Source organism: Larus michahellis, chromosome 17 (assembly GCF_964199755.1).
Source record: "Larus michahellis chromosome 17, bLarMic1.1, whole genome shotgun sequence".
In the NCBI taxonomy this organism is placed as follows: Eukaryota; Metazoa; Chordata; class Aves; order Charadriiformes; family Laridae; genus Larus; species Larus michahellis.
Window position 1 is genome coordinate 4,895,275 of NC_133912.1, and position 13,039 is coordinate 4,908,313.

The 13,039-nt window shown below is 45.3% G+C and overlaps 1 protein-coding gene across 2 annotated transcripts in view; it reads right to left on the minus strand.

Moving 5' to 3' along the window:
* UBASH3B (ubiquitin associated and SH3 domain containing B) overlaps positions 1–5,737 on the minus strand; it is a 73,697-nt gene extending 67,960 nt beyond the window's left edge. The window contains exon 1 of one of the 2 annotated variants that reach the window (XM_074561160.1): positions 5,460–5,737. In XM_074561160.1, coding sequence (XP_074417261.1) covers positions 5,460–5,620 — 161 coding nt within the window. In that variant the 5' untranslated portion in view covers positions 5,621–5,737. The remainder of the gene's footprint in view (positions 1–5,459) is intronic. The other variant, XM_074561161.1, reaches the window with a different exon arrangement.
* Positions 5,738–13,039: the final 7,302 nt, after the last annotated feature.

The window sequence follows — 13,039 nt, forward strand, 5'->3', positions numbered from 1 at the left end:
AGAGTGTAAATAGGTCACAAACACTTCCTACGAAGCTCCTACTTAAAAATGTCCATCGGTCTGATGGCTGATATGCAGTACTGGAAATGGAAGTATTTTGGTTAGATGGTTTCTCCACTGCATGATCCAGTGGCTCTATCCAAGCCTGAAACCCACTGTCTTCAGTCATGGGCACAGACAGATCATTAAGGGAAGCTTTTGCTAAGCCCCTGCGGCTACACCACCTGGAATTTCTATTTGGTAGCTGAAGATTTCCTCCAGTGCTGTTAACCAACTTGGAAATCCACTTTCAGCGTAGCCCTCTGAACTGCTGCTTCTAGAAACATTTCTATCCACCAGCTTCTTCACTTGGGATGGGGTTTCCCTCCCCACACCAGGCCAACACAAGTCACTGAATCATGAAAACCTTTCTAAAGCTTGAGGAGCTTAAGTGGGACTTAGGGGATGCCTACGCTTTGGGCTGGTCCTTTGTAGTAGGATGAATTTCAGCCAAGAGTATTTGCAGAAAACTAATACCCTGAAGGCAAGGCCGTGAAGGAACAGAAACCACTTCAAAATTGAAAGATTATCTGCAGCACTTTTTTTCCATGCAGTATTTTCCCAAACCCAGCTCAAACCCTAGAGGAATGAGAGACTTCACAGCCTTTCTGTGCTGAAGTACTGCTATGTTGCTAAGTCTGTTACTAGGCAAAACATGTTTTAGCAGCCTCGAAAACATTTTCAAAACACAAGAGAAGATTTTACTGTTTGTAAACTGGATCTGAGCTTCTTTTCTTTGAGAATAATGAAACTCTTAATACTCCTAAATTCTCATAGTTACTGAGAAAGCAAATCAAAATCAGGCTGGCTTGGTTCTATTCAGGACCGGGGGAAATGCGGTACGGCTTTGTGAATTAACTTCTCTTCATGCCCACGAACACAGAGTTAAACCCAGGTGGTCTTTTGTGGGAGGGAGGAAGGAGGAAATGTGTAGCATAGGGGAAGCAGTGAAGTTGATTCATGGTAAAACGTATAATATTCCTGTCTATCCCATTTTTATGAGGGGGAAATGTTTGCAATTATGTCTAGCGTCAGCAGATTCACCCAGGAGCACAGCATTACGCACTGAACCAGCATTATGACCTGTCTGTAGAAGATGGTCCTCCTTTTTCAGGCTGAGATGATGGGAAGGAACATCAGTTTAGTTTTGGAAAGCTTTGCCACCTTAGTCAAGAACAGCGCTCATCTCTTAGGCTTATCACACACAGCATGGCATTCAAAAAAGCACGATGCCTCTAATAAAAGTGTTCTGTTTATGGACAGTGATTTACCTGGTTTGAGTAATGACAGAGGCCAGAGAATTATCTTAATTTTTCTATGTCTGGATCTCTTATAAAACAGTACCTCAGGGCTGTGGCTTGAATTCAGAATTGTATACAGAAACTCAAGTAATGTTTTAAATTTTATATATTTACATATTCATGAACATATACACACCCAGAATTACAACAAAGAAAGGAGGATTTTGTTCTCAAAGTAGAATTTTAACTTTCTGGTTTTGAGGATGTTTTGGAGGAGTTTAAATTCTGGCATGAAACTTTTAAAACTGAATCCCTGAACTTGCAGATTCTGGAGCCACACTGATTTGTGTGCAGGCTAGAGGATTTCAACTGCTTATCCCTATGTTAGTTCCAACAACTTTAGTTTGGTCAAAGGCCTTCTTCCATCCTGAAAAAAACAGTCCGTCACTAAATATTCCTATGTTTAGCATTTTACAGAGATACATGTTATGCACAGATTTTTTAAATTGCTTGTATATGTATAATGGTTTTAAGTGATCCCCTGTGTTTTCCATGGCCTGTGAGCTACGTTGTGCTTCCCCTTCCATTTACTCTCAGGAAGACTATCAGCCCCTTTATAGGGATGATCACACAAGAATGAGAGGTGCTGGCAGTCAGATTAGATGTGCGGGTGCAACCACTGCCAAGACGAGGTACAATATTTTGGGACAACTGGGAAATAATAATTGCGCAAAATCTTTTTCTAGATGAAGCCTGTTCTTGTCTGTAGGTTCTTGAGATACTGGGGATCTGGTTAGACTTTTGTGTGACCCCGGGTAAAATGTTTCTCTCGGTGCCCAAATTGCAAAATGGCAATTGTAATATTGCCTTTGCCTTCCTTATTTAAATCAGAAACTACTTGGGATAAAGACAGCCTCCTGCTGCATGACTAGACAGTACGTAATATAATGGGCTAATTGCAAAATAAAGAAAATAATGGTTGCGTGCTGACAACAAAACCAAAACAAAACAAAATAGAACAGCTCTTTACGGTCATAGTCCAAAGCGATGACATACTACAGTGACATACTACAGCAATTGCCAGCCACAGGTAAATGCATCCAAAGGTGGTTTGTACATCGCTGCATCACCACGTAATTTAGAGTAGCCCAGCTGAATTGAAGCTGTCACTGGGAAGGAGGAAAAGAGGCAGACAGACTTTGCTGTGTCCAGGAGCACACAGCAAAGCTGCTTTTCTACCTGTGCTGAGAAGGACTTAGTGGGGGATTGGGGAAAACCTCCAGGGTCTCAGGCTATGTGATGGGACACTGATGTCAGTGGAGTTCGGTTAATTTCAATACCAGTTCTCAATCTTATCTTAGTTCAGAAAGGAAGGATATATCCTTCTTTGACGGACCTTTTATCCCCGGTCCCCATAAACCACATGCAAGATGGACAAATAAAGGCTTATTTAATAACGCCTTGATTTGAATAAAGATCCGTGGCAGTTTTGCACTTGATACATGAAGCATAAATGCCTATGACATCCTCTCTTGGTTTCAGCCTGTCTCATGCTATTTTCTACCTTTACCCGAGCTAGTCTTCACTAACCATCCAGTAGTACTTGGGAATCATATTTAGTCTTTCACCTTTGATTATTTTAGCATACGTAGTGTGGAAGTGTCTTGCCCAAAGTCACATAGAACCAGGAAAATAAAATGAACACAAGAATCCTCAGCTCCTGTCAGCAGCGCAAGCCCAGGATCATCCTGGCCATTTGAGCTCTTATTGCTGTTATAAACTGTAAGCATGGATAAATATTATCAAATAATTAATGATTTCTGTTTTGAAGAGACAGAAGCTGACCTGTCCATTGGTAGGGGTGCGAGGCACGTGAAGTTACTCGAACTGAATTAGAAGATGAAAGTTAGGCAATGTGAGTACTCCCCCGGATCTCGGTACTGTCTCAATACCACATCTGAAAACAGCACTCGTGATCTTCAGGGTAGCTCCTGTGTCTCTTACCCTGGCTTCAACAGTCTTCTCCGTCCCCTGCCCCAATTAATCCCCCTGGCTCTGACAAGAAGCTGGGAGGCCACTGGTGCCAACAGCGATGGCATTTTGTGACATGCCTGACAGACTAGTCTGACAACTCGGAGCTTTGTTTTGCATAAGCCATCCAAACAGATGGTCACCACTTTTTAAGTATCAGCCCGGCTTGTATTTGTACGCAGGATCTACAGGCACAGATCTGAAATCTCCTGTTTCGCTGAAATCTCTGTCTCTTGTTATAACTGTGGCTTTGGGGTAGAAGACAGGAGTTGGAGAGTTTTGGGAGAAGACTCAGAAGGGCTTTACTCTAAGGCTACTTCTCAATAACATCTTTGGGAGACAGAGTGTTTTCACCTCCTTGGTGACTCTGTGACCTCTTTCCTTCACACTTGCAGAGTAATATGCCGTGAGTTGAAAATTAGCTCCTGGGAAGCAGTGACCTTTAGGGAATGTCCTTTTGCTGTGCAGTCCTGTCTCTCACGCTTCCGAACCTGTGTGCCGTTCCTTAGTGTGCCCTTGGTGTCAGTACTTAGGGTTTGGGCTTGTTTCTGTTTTTCCTTCTTATCTCAATCTTAATGATGAATTATTTGTAGTATTTCCAGCAGGCTGGAATAGAGGCAGTAACTGCTACCTCAGATTGGGAAAGTGGTCCCCCTCCCAGCAGACAGCTGAAGTGTCAAACAGGGTTATATTATATCACAGTATTTTGAATTTAGAACCAAGACAGTTTTAAACATCTGGCTGGTTATATTTGTTATAAGTACTCCTTGCCGTTGGGGATATTTTACCTCTTTCTGTGGCTTGCTCTCTGTGTTTAACGTTCCCTGTCTTGTATGATGAAGCTTTGGGTCCATTTTTGTCAAATGTTAGCATTTTCTTGGGCAAGAATGTGAACGATAGACATAGTTCCTCGGCTAATGGTTAGGCAAGACCAGGGCTGACTGTTAGCCTTGATGGCATTGTTGTACAGGTAATAACTAGTTTCATTCATAGTATCAAGCTGCTTTTTTCTCTAGCTACACTGAAAGCTGCACGTCTGTTTTTCCAAACGTGCAGCGCATGCAGTCACCGGTCTCCTACTATCTCCGTTTGCAGGCATTGTATATAAATGCTATATGTTGATTTCGGTAGATAACTATAGATCACTGACAGACATGAGGAGCGTAAGTAGGACAATGGAATACACACTAGATTTTCTGTATGTGCTAGTGGATCCAAGGGAACCTCATGAATCCACAGATGACATATGTCCCTAAAACTGCATGTGTGTACCTCTACGTTTATAAAAAATTGCACAAAGCCAGGCTGCAAAACCACTGAGTTCTGATTGGTATCAACAGCAAAAGTAAAACTTAAGCAGATCAAGGAATCATCCAAATCCCCGCTGGTTTAATTTGCATCCTGAAGCGCACAGTCCCACTTCAGGAGCCACTATGTTTAAAACTGTGAGAGTCATTATGAAGTTATCATTAGGTTGCTGCCTAATTAATTTAAAGCATAAGCACATGCAGGGAGATTACACCAGGGCATTGCTAAACTGGGCAAGAAAAACCTACCACTTTGGACTACGGAAATTTTCTTCTATAGCTCCGTTCCTTTTTTGGTTTACTTGTACATGGATTAAAGAAAATCTCCCGGGTGACCGAGTTAGCCACAGCAATTGCGCCAAAGGGCTCCTTATTTTCAAAGCACAGGGCTTTGATTTCAGCTGGGGGTGCAAAAATTTGCCTCCCTGCCGATCCCAAACTTTGCAGCGATGCTTGCCGGGCGGTGCAGGCGGGATGCTCCGAGGCCCTTCAGCACCGGCGGGCGGCGGGGACGGCACCTGCCGCGCCCCCCCAGCCACCTCCCTCGGTCCCCCCCGGGAGCCGGGGTGACAGCGCTCCTGCCTGGTTGCTGTGGCCGACGAGGGATGCGACCCGCAGCATCCCTCGGCCCGTACAGCATCCCCGGGCCGCTCCGGGAGCGCATCCCCCCGCTGGCCGGCATCCCCTCCCGCAGCTCGGCGCCGCGCCGCCCGCCTGTGGCGGTCTGGAGCAGCGAAGCAGAAAGGCGCCCGTCGCTTCTCGCCGCCGTAAAACGAAAGGGGGGGGTGTTGGAGGGGGGGGGAAGAGCCGCGGGGAAAAAGGGGCCGTGCAGGCGACTTACGCCCGGGCTTTGGGGAAGCCCATTGACAGCAGGATCTCCAGCGACGAGCCATGTTTGATGGTCCCCGCGCGGTGCTGCCGGTTCCGCCGGGGGATGACTTTGCTGTAGAGCTCCTCTTTGGCAGCCATGGCGTGCGGTGCGGGCTGCCCGCGCTGGGCCATCCTCACGCAGCCATCGCCGCCCGCGCAGGGCCATGCACAACCCGCCGGGGGCCGGGGCAGGGCCCCCCCGCCGCCCCCGGGCCGCCCCGCCGCGCCCACCCGCGGCCCCGCCACACGTGCGCGCCCCGCGCAGCCCACGCTGCCGCCGCCGCCGCCACCGGCGACTTCGCGAAAGGCTCGGCGGGCGGCGAGGAGAAGCCGCGGCCCCGCAGCAGCCCGCCCCCGCTCTTAAAGCCGCCTCCGGGAGGGCGGGTGCAGCCCCGGCCGGCAGCCAAGCCCCACGGCGTCCACGGGGGATCGGGGCGTGGGACTTTTGGAGGGGGGGAGTTGGGGGGATGTCCCGGTGCCCAGCCGCCGCGGGAGCTGCTCTGGGGCTGCCCCACAGGGAGCGGGGGGATGCGCTGAGCAGGGCCACGGCTGGAGCTGGCAGGAGAAATGAAGGCTTACTTTAAAAAACAAAAGCACGTGCACAATTATTTTGGTTTTTGACTTAGTTTGGGTGGGGTTTTTTTGAGAAAAAGCTCTGTGTGATAGTGACCTGACCACGCAGGGGAGAGAGCAAAGGGGAGGTAGGGTGCTCTGCATGATAACGCTGGGACTTCTTCACTCTGAGGGCGGTGAGCCCCTGGCCCAGGCTGCCCGGAGAAGCTGAGGCTGCCCCATCCCTGGAGGGGTTCAAGGCCAGGTTGGACGGGGCTTTGAGCAACCCGGTCTGGTGGGAGGTGTCCCTGCCCAGGGCAGGGGGGTTGGACTAGATGATCTTCAGCGTCCCTTCCAACCCAAACCATTCTATGATGGTGTCAGGGGCTGCTTCGTCCGCCACTTTGATGTGGTAGCACTAATGGTTAAAGTAGGTGTAGTTAGAGGCGAAGGAGTTGCGCTCCAAAATTTCCACCTCAATCTTGTATTTCTACATCCTTCTCGTCCCTCTCCAGGCCGTCACTTGGAATCAATGGCCTCAGAGCCTGTCGGTTGCAGGGCAGGGACTGCCCTACCCAGTGTAAGGTCTGCTGTGACACACAGCTCTGCTCCTCTCCCCTGCTCCCCTCCCACGCAAAAGCTCCATGTTCCTATGCTGCTTTCTTCCTAGTTGTATTTCAGTTCAGACTTCAGTTTGGCATGTTTGGGGTGTAGATGTGGCCTCCTCCTTCTCTATCTTTTTTCTGACATCCCCTTCATCCCTCCTTCAGCACACACCCCACAGCCTCCCTGCTTTCCCCTTCACTTTTAAAGACGAGCAGATACCACTACTGATCTCCCCAGAGTGGGCCCAGCTCACAGGGCTGTGGAGAACAGCATGAAATTACAACCCTGCAAATAAATAAAAGCCATTAAGAGACATTTTTTAAAAATACAATAGTTTATGTTGGGGAAGGAAAGCAATGTTGGCAATGACAAATGTATCACTACAGTTATTATTACAAGCATTAGGGAAAACAAACAGCCCATTTCCATTTTGTTGTATCAATGAAGCCAGAGATGGGAAAAAATCCCCTCCCAGCTATCTGCTTATTCCCCTCCCGTGCCAGTTTATTTTCAGCCGCTTTATCCAAAGGCGTGATGAGAAGCGGCCACATGCTGCAGTCAGCGCTCCCGTACCACACTGGGGTCTGTGTTCCCACAGGGACAACAGCCCGGCAAGTCATCCTCGCTCTGGCTGAACTAACAAGCGCCATGAAAATTCAAGCTCCAGAAGGGCATTGCACAAAGCACACTTGTTCATTTCTTTAAGTCACTTTTAATTCCTTTGATGTTGCTGAGGCACTGATTCTGTCGTTTACTCCCACTATTAATTGGCAAGAACTTCATTAAAGTCAGTGGGTGAAACCAAGAAGCGTTTAGTCATGGATTTCAGCCGTGTTAGCCATTTCACAGCCGTGAAATCAGGATCAGGCACCTAATCTGTTCCATTTTAACAGAGGAGGAGAGTTAAGAATTATTAATAACAATATTTGCACTGAAACATGTACTGCCAGAGCCCCCAGAAGTGTTCATCACCGACGAACTCATACCCAGCCATGCTGGGAGGACCACAAAGATACAGCTAGTTTTGGATCTGTGAAAAGGGATGATGAAAATCCGGGATTAATGCTGACCCCACCCTCCTACCTCCCAAACAAGCACAAGCAGGCTGTTCCCAGGAGAATCTGATCAATGGACAGGGATTTGCAGCCAAGAGAAATCTGCGAGGATTATTGTGCTTTGACTTAACTCGATGTGCTTCACTTGTGCATGTTTTTTTGCTCCAGCTGTATTACTCAATCAGGAAATAACAATAAAAATGTAATTTGCTATGGAAGTAGCTTCCAGGGACTTTGCCCAGATGAGAATCACTTTCCTCTAGCTGTGACAGATTCACATGAGCAATTGAAAAAAATCCACACTATAGGAGTTATAATATTGAAGTTCTGTTGGTTGGATGAATTGCTGCAACTAACTCCACTGGAAGTATCAAAGATGTGACAACAAACAAGAAGGAACAGAAATAGGATGTTTACACTTCCAAGCTAGCTGAGTGTATAATTCGTAGTTCCATCAGTGAAACTGGATGCGTACTGGCTTGAAATGATTTTTCAAGCCTGCTAAGGAAACCGCCTCATGTCCTTGTAACTTCGGTGAGTGCCTCTGCATTTGATCTGACTGTGCTTTTTTACATTAAAATCCTTTCATTGGGAAGCAGTCCTTTTTTTTTTTCCCTCCCAACAATTAAATATGTGCCTTGAAATAATGCTTCCTCCCACCTTTTTTTTTTGATGGAAAGCTGAAAATGGAAGCTGTTTTACTGATCAACTAGGAAAAAGGAAAGAAAATAAAAGTAGAAAGCAGATTTTAAGAAAAGCAAACACCCAGAAAATTGTTTCAGTCCCTGAAATGAACAATAATTTTAATGAAAAAACTGATATATATGAAACAATTGTGCCTATATGAAACCTGTGGTATTGCAGTTTATTTTAAAATGCTGTCAGATTTTCACATAAAACCTTTCTCTTTTTTTTCACGTGCCGTTCCTTCTGCTGGCCTGGTCCTAGAAATTTATATCTGTGCTTAACTTATTCCTGCTAATCATTTTCCTCACTTCAGTGCAACGGCCTTCGGGTGCACGGAACCTGGCAAGCGTGTGAGTTCCTGCAGCAACAGGCTTGCGTGTGTTCTGTGACTCTTCCACTTTTCCTGGGTGAAACTCAAATATTATCCCTTTACCTATAGGAAAATGCGTTCCTAGGGGATTATTTATATCACTTCCTTCAATGCGACACAGAATTAATTTGGGGGATAGGGGTGTAAAAATGCCACACTGGACAGCAAGTGGGAGTGTTGCTATGTACTTCAATAGGAAGAGGTCAGGCTCCTAAGGAATTTGAGCCAGATTTAGCCATCTTTTCAGGCTGATGCTACCTCCTCGCGTTCGCATGCAAAGGGTTTGCTCTCTAACAATGGAAATATTCTGAAATAAACAGCACAACAGCAGGAAACCGAGCAGGGGTTTTGCTTTCCTAACTTTCCTCTCTTGAAAATGGGGTCAGATGCTTTCAGAAAGTCCTTGTTCAAGACTCTGTTTTTGAATTATTACCAATTGAATTGCGTTGTTGCCCCGGGGGGGAGGGAGGGACAGGGACAGGATGTGGAGCTCCTCCTTGGCCAGCATCTCTTTTGTAGGAGTAGCAAGGAAAAGATTGTCCCTTCTCCCTCCCAAACCCAGAGACGCAAAAGAGAGAAGTCTGCCGTAAGGCAAACACGGAGTAAAAGCTGAACAATGAAGGACACAGCAAGATCGCCGTTTCCTGGACTTTGAGGCTAATCTTGCATGGATTTGCATGCTTCTGCCATTTTACATACACAGGTACTCTGCATGGGAACTCCAGGACCATCGGCAGCTGTGGGAAGGACGGCTACCGCCTTCCCCCTCATCTTGCTTTGGCAAGTCCATCCTTCCATTATTTGCCTGCACGTCGACATGGTGTCAACACACTTTTGAGGCTGAGCATCTGAATGCGCTAAATGATTATAACTAAAATTGAGTCCACCCTCAGCACTTTTCCCCCTCTTTTTTTTTTTTTTGTCTCCCAAGTTTCCAAATGTCAAGAAACGGTGATTTATCACTGAGAAAAATGAACAGCTGCCTCACACTTGATTCAAAACAACATGAAAATTCAGTCAAAAATTATTAGTCAGAGTTTTTACAAAGCTACGACCAAAGAAACTTCAGCAAACTTCAGCCCGTTTCCTATGTTGTGGGTAATTGCTCTGTGGGCAGTGTTTTGTGGCTGCTTGGGCTTTGTGTTATAACACCCATCTAAGCACGTTTTTAACAACTGCTGTGCCTTGCTGAAAGTGGAAGAACAGCATTCCTGAAAGCAGCTTAGTCTTAAAGCCTAAAACACCTTTGTCCAGATATTTTACCTGTTTGGGCTTCAATAACTGAGCTGGAATGAACTTTTATTTGTGGCTCTGTCCCGCAGGGATAGTTTCCTTCCTTTGCTAAGCATCCATCTGCCTAGGTACTTACATGAGCCTCCTCTTCTCTCATCACTGCAATATTTGAGTCCCTCCAGAGTATTTAAAAATAGAAAGAGCAGCTGGTTTATAGGAGAATGGGATTCTGCATTTTGTCCAGAAGGCCGCGAAAGGACTTTCTCACCCTTCACCATATCCACCTCACCTCAAACCCCTGCCAGGAGATTTGGGCTCTGTGAGGATTCGTTAGGGCTGCAGAGCACTCCCTAAGGAGCAGGGATTTTTTATCCATCTCCAGTTTTTATTGCCCTGAGGCTGTAAGTCGAAGCCCTGCTGCAGCCATGGAGGTGTGGGGGTGGATTCGGGGCTAGCGCTGGTCACAGCACTGTTGGCTTCATTAGAGAGCAGCTGGGCCTTGGGCCTGGAGGATCCGAGCTGGCCACAGGCACAGGAGAATGTGCTTTTCTAGCTTGGATTTCCTTCAAATTTGGAGTGTATTTTCCTCATTACAAACAAAATCCACTTTGATTTCATCATAATCCCTTCATGTGTGCTGTGGAGTCGAGCAGGACCGTCAGGTATGAGCCAAGAGGCAAAGTGTCCTTCAGGTATTTCACTCTGAGAGCAGAGGGCAGGAGATGACATCCAGTGCGGCTTGCCTAACTTTCAGGCCCATTTTGTAGTGAAAAGAAAAATGAAATAACATCTGTATTTTAAAAAGCTTTGAGCTATTTTTGGTTAGAAGGCAACAGGGGATTCTGTGTGAGGAAGGACTCCTGGCTTTCTCGCTGGATATGCCTGGGAAATGATTTACTGTGCCAGTTCTTCTCCTCTGGAGGCCCTGATTCTCTTGATTCGGTGGCCCTGTGGAGTGAGGGTGCTCAGTGTACATGAGAGCAACATTTGCCTGCTGGGAAGGATGGCAGCTTCATTTGGCAGTCTTAGCAGAATGGCCTTTCATGGGTCATTAAAAAAGGTAGGAGTAGTGAGTAGCTGAGGCTTTGCAAAGACAGGCTTCACCCTCTCCTAACCTGTGCAGTGCTGAGTATTTCATATATATGACAAATAGTTGCAGGCAGCAAATCTTCCTTTTAATTTCTCCTTGCAGACTTGTTTGCTGCAGCAGCGCAGCTGATCGGGGAAGTGCATGTACGATGTGCTGTGGAAAACGCTTCCAGTCCCTGCTCAGTAGCATAGGTGGGATTGTCAAAGGGAACTAAAGCCACTGATGAATTAGCGTATCAGTATGAAATCCACTTAGGCTGGGCTTGGGAAGCATGGTTAGCCAGTTCCTGCCATGGGCTGCTCTCTGTAATCCTGCTCTTTGTTAGTGCAAGGACAGTTGAGCAAATGAAAGATTAATAGGCAAGCCATGTGCAACTTCTAGCCCATGTGTAAGAAACATTTTGAGCATTGGTTATCTTATCTATTGGATTTTATGTCTACTTCTGCTACGTTGTATGAATCTAGTTCATTACAATGATTATTTATTTGCTTGGGAATGGGCCAAGAAATAACATGATACAATAGAAAGCTGCTGGGATTTCCCCCACTCCCACACAGTAAAATATGCTGATCTGCAGGAGGTTGTACAAAGTCTGCAGCATTTCTGCAAAGGCCTTTCTTTTTGACTTTTGCTTTTCTTGTAATTATTTTTTTTTGTTGTGATGTGTTTAGCTGCATTCCTGTATCGTTAATGGGAGCCCTTGTCAGATTACTTCAAGAAAAATGCATTCATTTGATATAATATTGAAAAGGAAGGGAAGGGGGTGTTTACGGTCACTTGTAATCTTCCTAATTCTTTTGTAGAATTGTTTGAAAAGATATGAAGATTGGTGATTTGGTTTAGTCTCAAAGACAGGCAGTTACAAACTAAGAGCAGTTGAGTGACGCTGAGGATTGCTGTGGTTCCTTTTCTCATTTTTCTTTAGTTATTTTTGCTTTTTAACTTTCATCTCTTTGGATACAGCAATAGCCTTTGAATTGAGAAGAGTGAAAGTGCTTCCAAGCAAAAGTTAAAACGATTAATCAAGTTTCACAAAGTTCATTGAAATAGAAATAATAAAAGAGCAATAAAGCAGGAATGGTAGAGATAAACAACATTTGAAAAAATGTTTCTAATGCAGTCATGAAATATGCTTAGAAGCATGAGAGACCAGTTTTTAATGTTTACGATAAGAATTTTATCTGGAAAACAGCACTTTAATAATACATGTTTTTATTACAGAAGAGGCTTGTTTTACATGTACGTGTAAGTCCATAATAGACACATTTATGTAGCTTGAGAGGAACTTAAAGATGTAATTTCAATATGAATGAACATCATCCAACATCCTGCTTCAGCTGCAAGTGTTTGCAATTTATTTCATATTTAAATCTTCTTTATATGAATGGCTAAAAGATAGAGGCTGTTCTCTGTAAATTAAATTCCACCGTATGTGGCTCCATGTGTAACTCTTTGCAATCATTTACTAAAATATTACATTCATACTTAGAGCATAAATTTCCATGGTGCTTTGATTTCAGCTGCTACTGTCTTTATAGGACTGAACGATGCACTGAATTAAATACGCTCAGTCAAAACTTTAATCTCTACTAATAGTACTTAGCATAAAGCTTGCTCTTGTCAGCTGCGAAAAGTGTAATTAAGATTTACTGGTTAAGGCCACAGTCCTAAAAGTGTACACATATGTTTAACTTTACTGCTCAGCGTAGCCCCATTGTACTCCCAGCAATGAAATTAAGTCCATGCATCAGCGTCTGCTGGACTGGGGCCCAAGGTAAGACTTGACGCCTTACTCAACACATCACGTAAAAATAAATGTGTTGCTTTGTCAGTGCTTTGTAGTTTTGTTTATCTAGCTCTGCTAGTATGGAGTAGCTTGCAGTCATATTATCCTACTTGTGTTTCTTGTTAGGATTTTGAGGGGTAAACAAAACAAGGCAAGCAAACAAGGAAAGAAA